Consider the following 11,647-nt stretch of genomic DNA (forward strand, 5'->3'; position numbering starts at 1 on the left):
TTAAAACATATTACAAGAAATAAAATACTGTACATAGTGTACAGTAGAAGATCAGACAAAGTCGTGCATATGGAAAACGCAGATGCGGCCACTTCCACTTGCGCTAGTTTACCCACGTGAGATCGTACACGGCACGCTATTGGCTGATTGATGGGAGGCGACCAACCAGTGCATGGTGTTCTTTATCCTGGGTTCTGATTGGCTCAGCGACCGTAGCATCATTCTCTGCATCTCCCGCGCATAGCATGCATTCAGCATCTCGCCTTGTCAATTTCACATCGACGTGCGATCGCTACTCGTAGTGTTACTCTGCGTTGTTGTGTTTGTGAGAATTATCCGTGAAAGTTTTTAATTTATTTCAACCCCTACAGTGCCGCCTAAACGTTCTGCACCTTCTAAGGTATCTGGCACTGAACCTAAGTGGCAGAGGAAGATGCTAACCATCGTAGAAAAAGTGCAACTTCTCGACATGTTAAAGCAAGGGAGAAGCTTCGCTGCTGTAGGCTGCCATTACGGCATCAATGAATCTTCGGTCCGGTACATTCAGGACGAAATATCAGGAACGTAACCCCCGCGATAAACGGGGCATTACTGTATATTGAATAAAGTTTTTATTTTATTTTTTTTGAACTCGCCGAACTCACTCACCGATAGATATAAATATTTGGTGTTTTCCTGGTGGACGAGAAAGTTGAAAATTGTCATGCTGATGCAACTCAGCCACAATTCCAGAGAAAGAAGAAGAAAATAATCATACGTAAACAAAAAATTGATCTTGGACTTCACCAAAATAGAGCTCGTACTGCTCACTCAATTTATTAATCTGCTTGTAGACCACAAGCATCCCCCACTAGTATGTGTTCAAAACATCTTTGTAACATCTTGCCCCAATGTTCTCATCTCCACTCCACCCCTCCCCGGTGAATTTAAGTTTATAATCTGTTAGATTGAATTGATGTGGCGTACATGTATCATGAACTAAATGGCTTCCCGTGTCCAGGTTTCTTGTGTATAATCAATCATGGCCCCTATGGGGCACACAAGGCCTTGTAACGCCTAATCATGACTTTTATGACCAAGACCCCTGTCTGACAAACATCTAAACCATGACCCCTGTCTGACAAGCTGCTACAAACCATTGCTCCTTTTACAAACAACTAATGACTGATTGTGACCCCTGTGTGATTGACCTTCCTCATGAACAAAGGCCTTCTCCCTTACGTCGCTTATTGTGCAACCTCGACCCTTTCCCCTTTGACCATAGCTTTGTTTTGCAGCCGAAAAACTCCAATCTGAAGACCACCGTTAAAGATACCAAACGGCTGTCAGTGGAACGAATCTACCAAAAAAAAACGCAACTGGAGCACATCCTGCTTCGGCCAGACAGCTACATTGGCTCTGTGGAGCCAGTCACCCAGGTAATTCCACTTTGTTTTGTTGCAAGTGACGGTTGGTTTGATACTTGCTCATGGACTGGGAATCTCCTTTGAGTTTTATTTCTCATGATTCGTACGTTTCCCCTCATCAGAATATGTGGGTGTACGATGAAGGTGTAGGTATGAACTGCAGAGACGTCACGTTTGTTCCTGGCTTGTACAAGATTTTTGACGAGATTCTTGGTAAGCTGTGACCTTTTAATGTGAACTGGGTGCCTTTTTATCCCCCGCCGCGTGGCGGAAGGGGATATTGTCTCGCAGGTCGTCCGGATGTCCGTCCGTCCGGGCGTCAACATTTATAGCTGTGAGTGCGATAACTCATAAACTGTTTGCCATATCGATTTGAAATTTGGGTCACACATGTACCACGTGAAAAGGAAGAACCCTATTGATTTTGGGCGCGGCCAGATCCAATATGGCCGACTGGGGCGGCTATCTTGAAAAAAATGTTTGTTCACCATATCGATTTGAAATTTGGGTCACATGTACCACGTGAAAAGGAAGAACCCTATTGATTTTGGGCGTGGCCGGATCCAAGATGGCCGACTGGAGCGGCCATCTTGAAAAAAATGTTTTTTGTAATAAATGGAAAACCGCTTATCTGATTTCAATTATTTTTGGTTACTACGGTGCTCACCCCTGGGGAACTTTTTTGAGATGATGACCAAATGGTGTCTTGTTTCCAATTCACCTCCCTCATTATCTGGAATATGTATGACCTTTTTCATTCAATGGTGGGGGATTCCCCATCTCTGATGGTATATTTTTTCTTTGTGTTCTGGGAGGTTTTAAAAAATTTATTATTTATTTTTTAACTTCTGTACATGGAGGGATGGTAACAAATGGGCACGGCATTTAATGTGAAACTGAACAATGGATGAAACATTGGGATTAGTAAGTTGGACAAAGATTTTGCCTGTTGATGAGTGAATGTCACCATATGGTGTTGTGGACTGTTCCACCTTGCCATATGAAAAAGACCCCTCCCCACCAGCTTGTTTGTTTGCACACCCCGAGCCTCATCTTGTATAGACCAACGATAAGCAAAACTCTGTAGGAGGTGCCCTGTGTATCATAGCGTTGAAATATTACTGCATGGGTTTTAGCTCTGCATCCGGTGACGCCGGACTTCTTCTCTTCCCTCGATAAGACATAACATCTAATCTTCTGCCCTTCCTTGACCACAATAGTCCTCCACTTCTCTGTCCCGAGCCAACACACTCCACTCTCCAACCACCTCCACCTTCTTGATATCCTTACTTTAGCTCTTTTATGAGCCTTGACATTGTCTGTTTAAAAAAAAAAAATCCATCCTCACACAATCTTCCCATCTCAATCGTGGGCAACCTCTTTTTTTCCTCCTACTTTGCTCCTTCAACCTATCCCTTTTCTTTGCCATTCTCTCTTCCCTCATCCACACCACATGACCAGCTGGCTTCTTGCCAATCTCCCTGTCAAGCTTATTTGTACACCAATCTCCTTCCTCAGTTCATCCATCCTACTGTCCTCCCTCTTCACTCCTGCAATCCTGATCCAGTTTTTGCAAACCGAAGCCTCTGTTGTCTCTGTCAGTGCCGCAGACCGTAACAGTTGGCTAGCGTTACACAAGACGACCAACTTTCCCTTACAATTTCCTTAATATTGTTATGTTTGTGGGGTATATGTAGGATTTTTTTTTTGTTTTGTTTTTGTATACACTGTCGAGGCTCATATGAGAGCTAACACATGGCGCACAGCAAGAGGGGCATGAGACAAGAAGGGTGGGAGAGGGAAGCACAAAACAGTGGGGAACAGAGACATTAGGAGATCTGTGGAAGGGACTGGGATGGGGTGGGGTATACAAGATGGACGGGTGAAGATAAGAGGTGGTGGAGAACTGCTGTTCTGAAGACCGGGGGGGGGGAGGGGGAGGAATGGCATTGAAGACAGGGAGGGAGTTTGTTCCAAAGGCGGGAAAAAAAGAGGAATGAAAGAGTGAAGGTGAGCAGTGATTCGTGATTTTGCTAGTTTTACCAGAAGGGGGTTGTTAGTGGACCTTGAGTGCCCTGCGGAAATATGATGGGGACATATCGCAGACAGAGTGGGGGTGGGTGGGTGAGACCAGTCAGGAGATGGTAGAAGACAGACCACCGACCTGCCTGCGGTGAGAGGCCCAAAGACTCAGCCTCGTTGCGGGAGATACCAATGATACTAAATGCCTTGGTTTCCACAGCGTGAAGCCGAGAAAGGTGTGAGGCAGGAGAACTGGCCCACAGGGGAGAGCAGTACTCCACCAGGCTGCAGATGAAAGTTTTGTATGTGGTGAGGAACTCAGGTGGGCCGAGGAAGGACTTTGCACGACAGAGGATTCCCAGTCGGCGACTGGCTTTGGAGGCCAGGTTGGAAATGTGGCTTTCCCAGGAAAAATCATGGCAGATATGAGACCTAGAAACTTGAATGAAAGGTTTTCTTACAGAGCATTGTTGAGAAAGTACATGTGGGAGGGTCTAAACAGTCCTTTTGGAGAGACATATATCGTGATGACATCAGGAGGAGTAGGAGACATCGTGATGTAATTAAGTAGGGAAACTGAGCTTAAGTGTTACTTGTAACCACATGTTTGTGTGGTGTTAATTAGATTGAAATTAATGATAAGGCCCCACTGTGACTTTTCCCGATGTTTTTGTATTGCAAACCGGCAATGGTAGAATTGCATTTTTATAACATGAACAAGTAGGCGAGCGGTTAAGGGGGACGGCGGGCAAAGTCACACCCCCGAGGCTGATTGATGGGTGTGACGTGGGGGAGCGAGAAGCCAAGGGTTGGGGACTTTGTTTGTTCCGTTCGCAGTTGAAAAAGGAACGCACGAGTGCGGAGCGAGGGTTGAACGGATAGTCGAGGAAGGAACACACCAGTGCGGAGCGAGGTTTGAACGGATTGTCGAGGAAGGAACGCACGAGTGCGGAGCGAGGTTTGAACGGATTGTCGAGGATGGAACGCACGAGTGCGGAGCGAGGTTTGAACGGATAGAGACGAGGGAGTAACGTGGCTATATGGAGGATCTCGCTTTGCTCTCCTCTCGGCACGACGAAGGCTGCGCGATTCTAGTGCTCGTGCTGTGTGAACTGCGGCCTTGCTGGGCAAGGCGCGAGCCTTTGACTGTTCGGCTGAGCTGTGAAGAGTGTGCGTTTCTGAGGAGTTCAGAAGAGTGTGCCTTGTGGCCTGATCACGGGGTCTCAGAAGTCGTTTCGTCATGTGGGCCATCGTTGTTAACAGACCGTGTACGGGACAGGAAAGGTCGGCGTATTCGCTCTTGAGAATAAGCTACACCACAGTTCATGAGCCCTGTCCTCGAGTGCCATCTCTGAATTACCTTCTGTACGTCTTCCCGCTCAGGGAGCAACCTGGCGCCTTTATTTATTTATTTATTTATACATGCATACATACATACATACATATATGTATATATATATATATATATATAGTTAGTGCATTTTCTCATGCAGTGACAGCAGTTTGGTGATCTTCAAGCTTGAGAAGCCCATCCCTGGGCACACAGCTTAGTGCTGGGATGAAGGAGGAATTTTTCTTTTATTATTCTGTTCCCTTGTGTGTATTGAAGTCTGCGTGGAGGTGCCTCAGTTGGATTTAGATTTAGTTTACCTCATGTTTTTCTTTCATTATTATAATTTGAATTATTGTGATTGTACACATTTTATTACTGTTGTGAAATTATTATTTGTACTATTTTATTTGCTTGTGTCTGTATCTATTGTGAGTTGAGTACAACCCGTGTGTCTCCGTCCTTTACCACCATTTCTTTCCCGCACACACATTAATCTCCGAGGTTCTCAGCTATAAGGGAGAACTGTTTGGCCATCCATCCAGATCGGGGTTAAACCCCCTAGACACGACAATATTTTTCTGTCTGCCATCAATCCCTCCACCCTCATCCACACATTTGCACCCCCTGAATCATCTTCTTCACCTCTGCCTCCAACATACCATCCCTGATCACTGTTCCCCCAGGTATTCAAATGTATTCCCCTACCTTATCTCTTTCCCATCTAACCTGATATTAATTTATTTACTCTGCTGCCTGATGCACATCATTGCAGTCTTCTTCATACTCATCTTCAGTCCATGCTTCCCGAATGCCTCCTCCCCCCCCCCCCCAGTATCTCCTGCTCACTCTCTGCCACAATAGCCAGATCGTCCGCGTGCAACATCCTCCCCAGAATACCTTTCCTTTTTACCCCCCTGCTTACCAGCTTACCATGACTTGGGAGCATAATGCCACTGTACTCTATACTTCCCTTCCCCTTCTGAATTGGCCCAATTTTCCCTATCTTCCAATCCTCTGGAATCAAACCCTCTCTCTCACATACATGCAACATCCTCTTCTTCCAACTGATTCGACTTCTCCCACTGCAATTAGCGTCTTTTTATCCACTTGCTCCGCAGGTCACTTTGACAGATACACAACCACAATGTCAACTACTTCCAAGCCAAACTAACTGAAGTGTGACGTACCAACGCATAAAGCACGGACATGACTTGAACCATTAAGGGCCCCTTGATTAAAGAGTTGGAAAATAACATGAAGCAATTTAAAGCCCGAGGGACTGAAAAATGTAAGCTGGCTTCAACTAGTGAGTTGTGGGAAATATGCCACTCTCAAGGCTGACTGACGAAGACTGCCAAGCGCTAATTCAGATGAACGTAGGAGTGACGATGTCTCGGGGGTGCCACACCGATCGTCATCGTATGTATTGTAAGAATCAGATTTCTCAATGGAGGCGTGAGAGGCTGGCGAGATGGTCTTCGACGCTGGGTGAGACCACAAGATTTAGCACTCAGGGCTTGAATCACCATTTGTCTTTGATTGATTAATGTTGCAAGACGAAGAAACAAAAACCAATATGTATATATTTGCACTGAAAAATGATGAATAATGTGGTAAAATCCCATTTGTGCTTGTCAGTTTTTTCAGCAGTTGGGAAGGTAGTCCACGGTTGAATGAAAAAGATGTGTATCTGCCAAGTGCAGGTTTCCATTACTGACTTCCTTCTTCGTCTGATTCTTTGTGTAATTTACTAAATATTTTTATGCCTCCGTTGACGAAGTCGCCAGAGGCATTATGTTTTTGACTTTTCCCTACGTACGTCCGTCTGTGCTATTTTCTGTTTTCTCTGCAACCGCTTATCCGAGTGACACAAAATTTTCACCATAGGTGTGACTACTCGTGTAGAATGGTTTAATGATTATGATGTCAGAGGTCATGTGTTGTGGCAGCTATGTTGGGGAAAAAATGAAAATCTTTGGACGTCTGTATATCTGAAACCACTCTGGAAAAAATTGAAACTTGGCACATGTCAAGTACTCCCCATGGGAAATAAATGATTTTTCTTTTTTTAAAATGTCTGGTGGCTTCATTATATTGTCATTGCGTACATCAAATGCTTTGTCCGATTAGTATGACGATTTGAGTGTCATCTAGGGCTAAATTGTTTGGGGAAAAAATGATTACGTCATCTGTCACGTGGTTCGGCAGCCATAATGTTCTCAACATAAAAGCCTTCAAAAATCCTCTCCGAAATGGCGAAACAGATCGAGGCGATACTTTACAGGTATGATTGCCTATCCATGAAGAACAAAAAGTTCTTCACCTATGATGTCCTCGGTCACATGATTTGGCAGCTATGATCTTTTTTTGTTGTTGTTTTGGAAGAATAAATATTTTAACATCTCCAGAATGCCCTGACAGGTCGAGGGGAAACTTCATCCACTTTTTCACCAAGCCTTGGGGGATACCAGGGTGTTCACAAATAATTAATAGTCACATGGTCTGGCAGCAATATTGGATTTGACAAAAATATTTTTTAAATCTTGAATCACTTCATCAATAAACATGAAACTTCACAATTATAATCTAGTAGTCATGTGGAATATCTGTTTTATATTTGAACCTGATTGAACACATGATTTGGCAGCCAGAATTATTAAATATTTTGAATCTGGGTTCAGGGATTAAAATCAAACTTGGCACAAGTATGTATAATGTGGGTGGAGGCATATACTATCTAGTGACGTGGTGACATCGAAGATTGCCCTTATGGTTCGATATATTTTTACTTTATCATTTTTTTTTCACTTTTCGGCAAACTTTCCCACCTCCTTAGCTACAACAACTTGTATCTTCTGTACTGAATTTGGATGTGGCTGCTTCCCACTGAACCCCCAATCCTTTATCAGCAGAATCATTAGCTACTTGTTGCATTAATCGAGAATGTTTGGGATTCCATTAGAGCAGCGTGTTTTCTTCCTTAGTCAATGCTGCTGACAACAAACAGAGAGACAAGAATATGACTTGCATTCGACTCTCGATCGATCCGTAAGTATTGTGTGCGATTTGTGCATGGCTGCCATAAAGGAAGCCTTTAGCACAGCTTTGATTAAATGTTTTTTTGTTTTTTTTACGCAGACTGGTACACATTGGCATTGTTTTAATCAAACCCTTCGTTTTATTCGTGTGATGCTCTCTTGATTTCCTTGAATTCCAGGGAAAACAATATGATTTCTGTGTGGAACAATGGGAAAGGCATTCCCATTGTGGAACACAAGGTGGAGAAGCTGTTTGTACCCGCTCTCATCTTCGGCCATCTGCTCACCTCCAGCAATTATGATGACGATGAGAAGAAGGTTACTGGTTAGTGTTGTTTTTTTTCTATTCCTAATGGAAGTATTGTTGCATTGGTTGAGGGTAAGGAGGAGGGGGAGGGAAGGGTTCAGTAGTTGGAATAAAGGCATGGACCCCCATTTGTGTTTACATCGTTAGACATTTTACCTGTATGTAATAAGTACATGTGGACAGGGATGAGTTGGCCTGATTGCTCATGCACCGCTTGAGGTGGTGTTTTAACCTTTAGTGGCTGGGCCTGTCAGTGTCTCATGTCGAGCTGGTGAGCAGGAAACATCCGAAGCCCTCCCTCGTCCACGTTGCGACATGCCTTTCGACAACCCACTCTTACCCATTGTGCCCCGAGGTACAGGAAAAAGCTCTGGCCCTCCAGCATTGTTGCCACTAATTGGCAACAAACAAAGTGAAGCACCATTGGACCATGCTGCTTGGCATTCCACAGTGTAGAATCTGTCTGCAAGGGCTTTGACACTGTTGCTATGCATGGGGTGGCATGTGGTTGGTTGGCACCTAGGGAGTGTGAACGTGGATGACTCGAGGGCAAGGGGAACCTATAGACTTCTGTGATTCAGTATTATATAATTGTGTGCATGGGACTTCAGCTGGTGTTATTCCACTGTTTGTGAAGAATCACAATTATTGTCTTCTATCTGAGGGTCTGTTTTTGTTTCGTCTCTTTCCCCATTAAATTGTATTTTGTAAGCCTGCTTGAGTTTTCCTGCCATTCTTTCCCACGTAAATCCTACTGATTTTGTTTAATTGATAGCCCACGGGGGCATTCATTGTGTTCATTTCCCTTACCTCCATCAAGCTGATTAAGTTTACGTTTTATATCCCACTGATGGGCCGGATCTGGATTCGGACCTGAACTAAAATTTAATCGGTTTGTTCTAACCACCGAACTAACTCTTCCATCCATAACATTTTCAAATGTCGTGCTATATATATCGTTTTAGCCTGATCACTCGATGGTGAAATATCACAAAATTCTCGGATCTTCACCAAAATCTAATAATTTCGTCCTTGTTGTATACCCAAGCTCTCCACCAAATTTCATCTGAATCCGTCCACAACTTTTTGAGATATTTTGTTCACAAACGAACAGAGGTGAAAACATAACCTTTGTCCACCTTCGGTGGGTGGAGGTAATTATATTATCAGTTAAAGCTTAATATAGTGGTATCAAATTGATAAAGTGATTTTGATGGAACTTGAACACAAATTTATCAAAAACTGGATGGGGAAAGTCGAATTGCGAGCCTTACATAGCAGAGGTGACCCAATATACCATGTCCCTGGCTGTGCTACCTTTGAGTCGACAAGGGAATGAATAACACTGGCTTTATAAATAAATAAATGTATCGTATGTGTTTTTTTGTGGGTCCCTGGTGTTTGGGCCCTGGACAAATGTCCCATTGGTCCTTCCCGAAATGGGATCTCCAACATGTAATGTTCCCATGCCAACTGCGGCTGTGGTTGCAGTATTTTTGGATGTATGTTCAGAGCATGCGTTGCTTAATCAGTTTGTTTCACCTCAGCACATTGTACTGTTCTCCCCATTGTCTTTACCTCTTCCCTTTCTTGATGTTTACAGGTGGAAGAAATGGATATGGTGCAAAACTCTGCAATATCTTCAGTACCAAGTTTACAGTTGAGACCGCCTGTCGAGAATCCAAGAAAGTTTTCAAGCAGGTAACACATGTCTGCTGAATTGCCCCTTTGCTGTTTTATTGTGTGAACTGTGAATATGGAGTGGATCATCCTCTTTCAATCAACATGTCCATAAGTTGGGATGTTTTAATCGGTGTCTGTCTGTCATGCTGTCTACTCTTAAATGGGTGGGCAGAAGTTCACCAAACTTGGTAATTGTGATCAACACCTGGCATGAATGTGCAAGAGCAGTGCCATTTTTGGCCCTGCCCCCTGGGGTGGGGCCAAAAGGTAAAATACCGGAAAAATGCAATTGCGGGCACGTTTTTAAACATTTTAAAATGAAACCGACTTTGCTATCATCATTTGGGGGAGGGCATGAAATATGCAAAATAAAATTTGGGTTTGACCTCAGGGCGATTTATCCCCATTTGGGATATCCGCCGATCCCCATTGGGGTCATTGGTCAAAAGGTTGTTTTTTTTTTTAAAACTTAAAATTAGATTTTTGGGTCAATTTTGGAAGAACTTTGTCATCTTTCAATTGCTTTTGGTGGGAAGCATGGGGATTTGTGATTGCTTACCATCGACTTTGCTCTATTTGAAATTGCATTTAGCCAAAATCGGTTATTAAAACTGTGGGTGGGAAGATGTGTGTGTATATATATATATATATATATATATATATATATATATATATATATATATATATATATATAATATATGAGTGTGACGAGCATTCCACAGATCCCCATTGGACACAGCCCACACCAAAGCGTCTCCTCCAACTCGGAGGCCTCAACCCAATGATTGTCAAACAGACAAAGATGATATGGTCATCATCAGTTAAACATCAAATGGAACCACCGATCTGGATTTCAGGCTTATTTGCCCTCATCAGGATGCTATACAAATAAATATCTGGTATGCCCACCTCCAATAAACTTGTGTGGCAAGATATTTATCAATATGCCATCCTGATGAGGGCAAATATGGCTGAAATCCAGATTGGAGGTTCTTTTTAATGTTTAACTGATTATGACCATATAATCTATGTCTGTTTGACAGAGTCACGGGGCCGAGACCTCTGTGTTGGAGGCAACGCTTTAGTGTGGACTGTGTCCAATGGGGATCAGCGGAGTGCACGTCACACTCAACATGTTTTGATTTTCCTGCCGATCACATCACGTGCCTTCTGGTTGAATGGTTTGCATTAGCAGGAACAATTGTCTGGGTGGCAGATGGATAGTTGTTCTGTGCGAATTATGCGGTTTTACCGTGTGTGAGACATAATCCATGGTGATGCTCACAATAACAGTCAGGAGGTGCGTCTGATGTGTGATGTGATATGTATGTATATATATATATATATATATATATATATATATATATATATATATATATATATATATATATATATATATATATATTAATACTGAAGGATCAATTTTGTGCTCCTCCTAGCGGTCGCGTCACGTTTTTCTCGGTACTGTGACCTGGACTGAAAGAAACATGGTACCTGTAAGAGTGCATCGCACATAGTGGCAATTGTCAAACTTCAACTCTGAAGCAGAATAAACACTTTTCGTTTTGCATTCGTTTACATGGCGACGTGTGACGTCACCGCTGAGAGGCGTCAGGACCTCATGACATCATCGGTTATTCGCTGACGCCATTACGTCCGTCATCAGAAAATTACTAATTCCACTCCTCAAATAGCGTCTGCAATGTAAAATCCTCTTCTGCACATGGTGACTACCTCAGAATGTGAATTTGACACAAAAAATGTAACAAGAAACATTGTACAGTCGACGCTGCTTTATAAATCCACCATGGGACCACGCCGTTTGGCTGGCTTTATTAACCGGCTGGATTTATTAAGC

At 43.3% G+C, this 11,647-nt stretch overlaps 1 protein-coding gene across 2 annotated transcripts in view; it reads left to right on the forward strand.

Moving 5' to 3' along the window:
• Positions 1–9,939, forward strand: part of LOC147030233 (DNA topoisomerase 2-alpha-like) — a 29,590-nt gene extending 19,651 nt beyond the window's left edge. For both annotated transcript variants that reach the window (XM_085874076.1, XM_085874078.1), the window contains exons 2-6: positions 1,278–1,418; positions 1,529–1,619; positions 7,746–7,809; positions 7,979–8,124; positions 9,710–9,939. In XM_085874076.1, the coding sequence (XP_085730202.1) occupies positions 1,278–1,418; positions 1,529–1,619; positions 7,746–7,809; positions 7,979–8,124; positions 9,710–9,825 (558 nt within the window). In that variant the 3' untranslated portion in view covers positions 9,826–9,939. The remainder of the gene's footprint in view (positions 1–1,277; positions 1,419–1,528; positions 1,620–7,745; positions 7,810–7,978; positions 8,125–9,709) is intronic.
• The last annotated feature ends 1,708 nt before the right edge of the window (positions 9,940–11,647 follow it).

The sequence above is a fragment of the Eptatretus burgeri genome, chromosome 3 (genome assembly GCF_056783735.1).
Source record: "Eptatretus burgeri isolate ZD-2024b chromosome 3, Ebu_testis_v1, whole genome shotgun sequence".
NCBI classification, from domain to species: domain Eukaryota; kingdom Metazoa; phylum Chordata; class Myxini; order Myxiniformes; family Myxinidae; genus Eptatretus; species Eptatretus burgeri.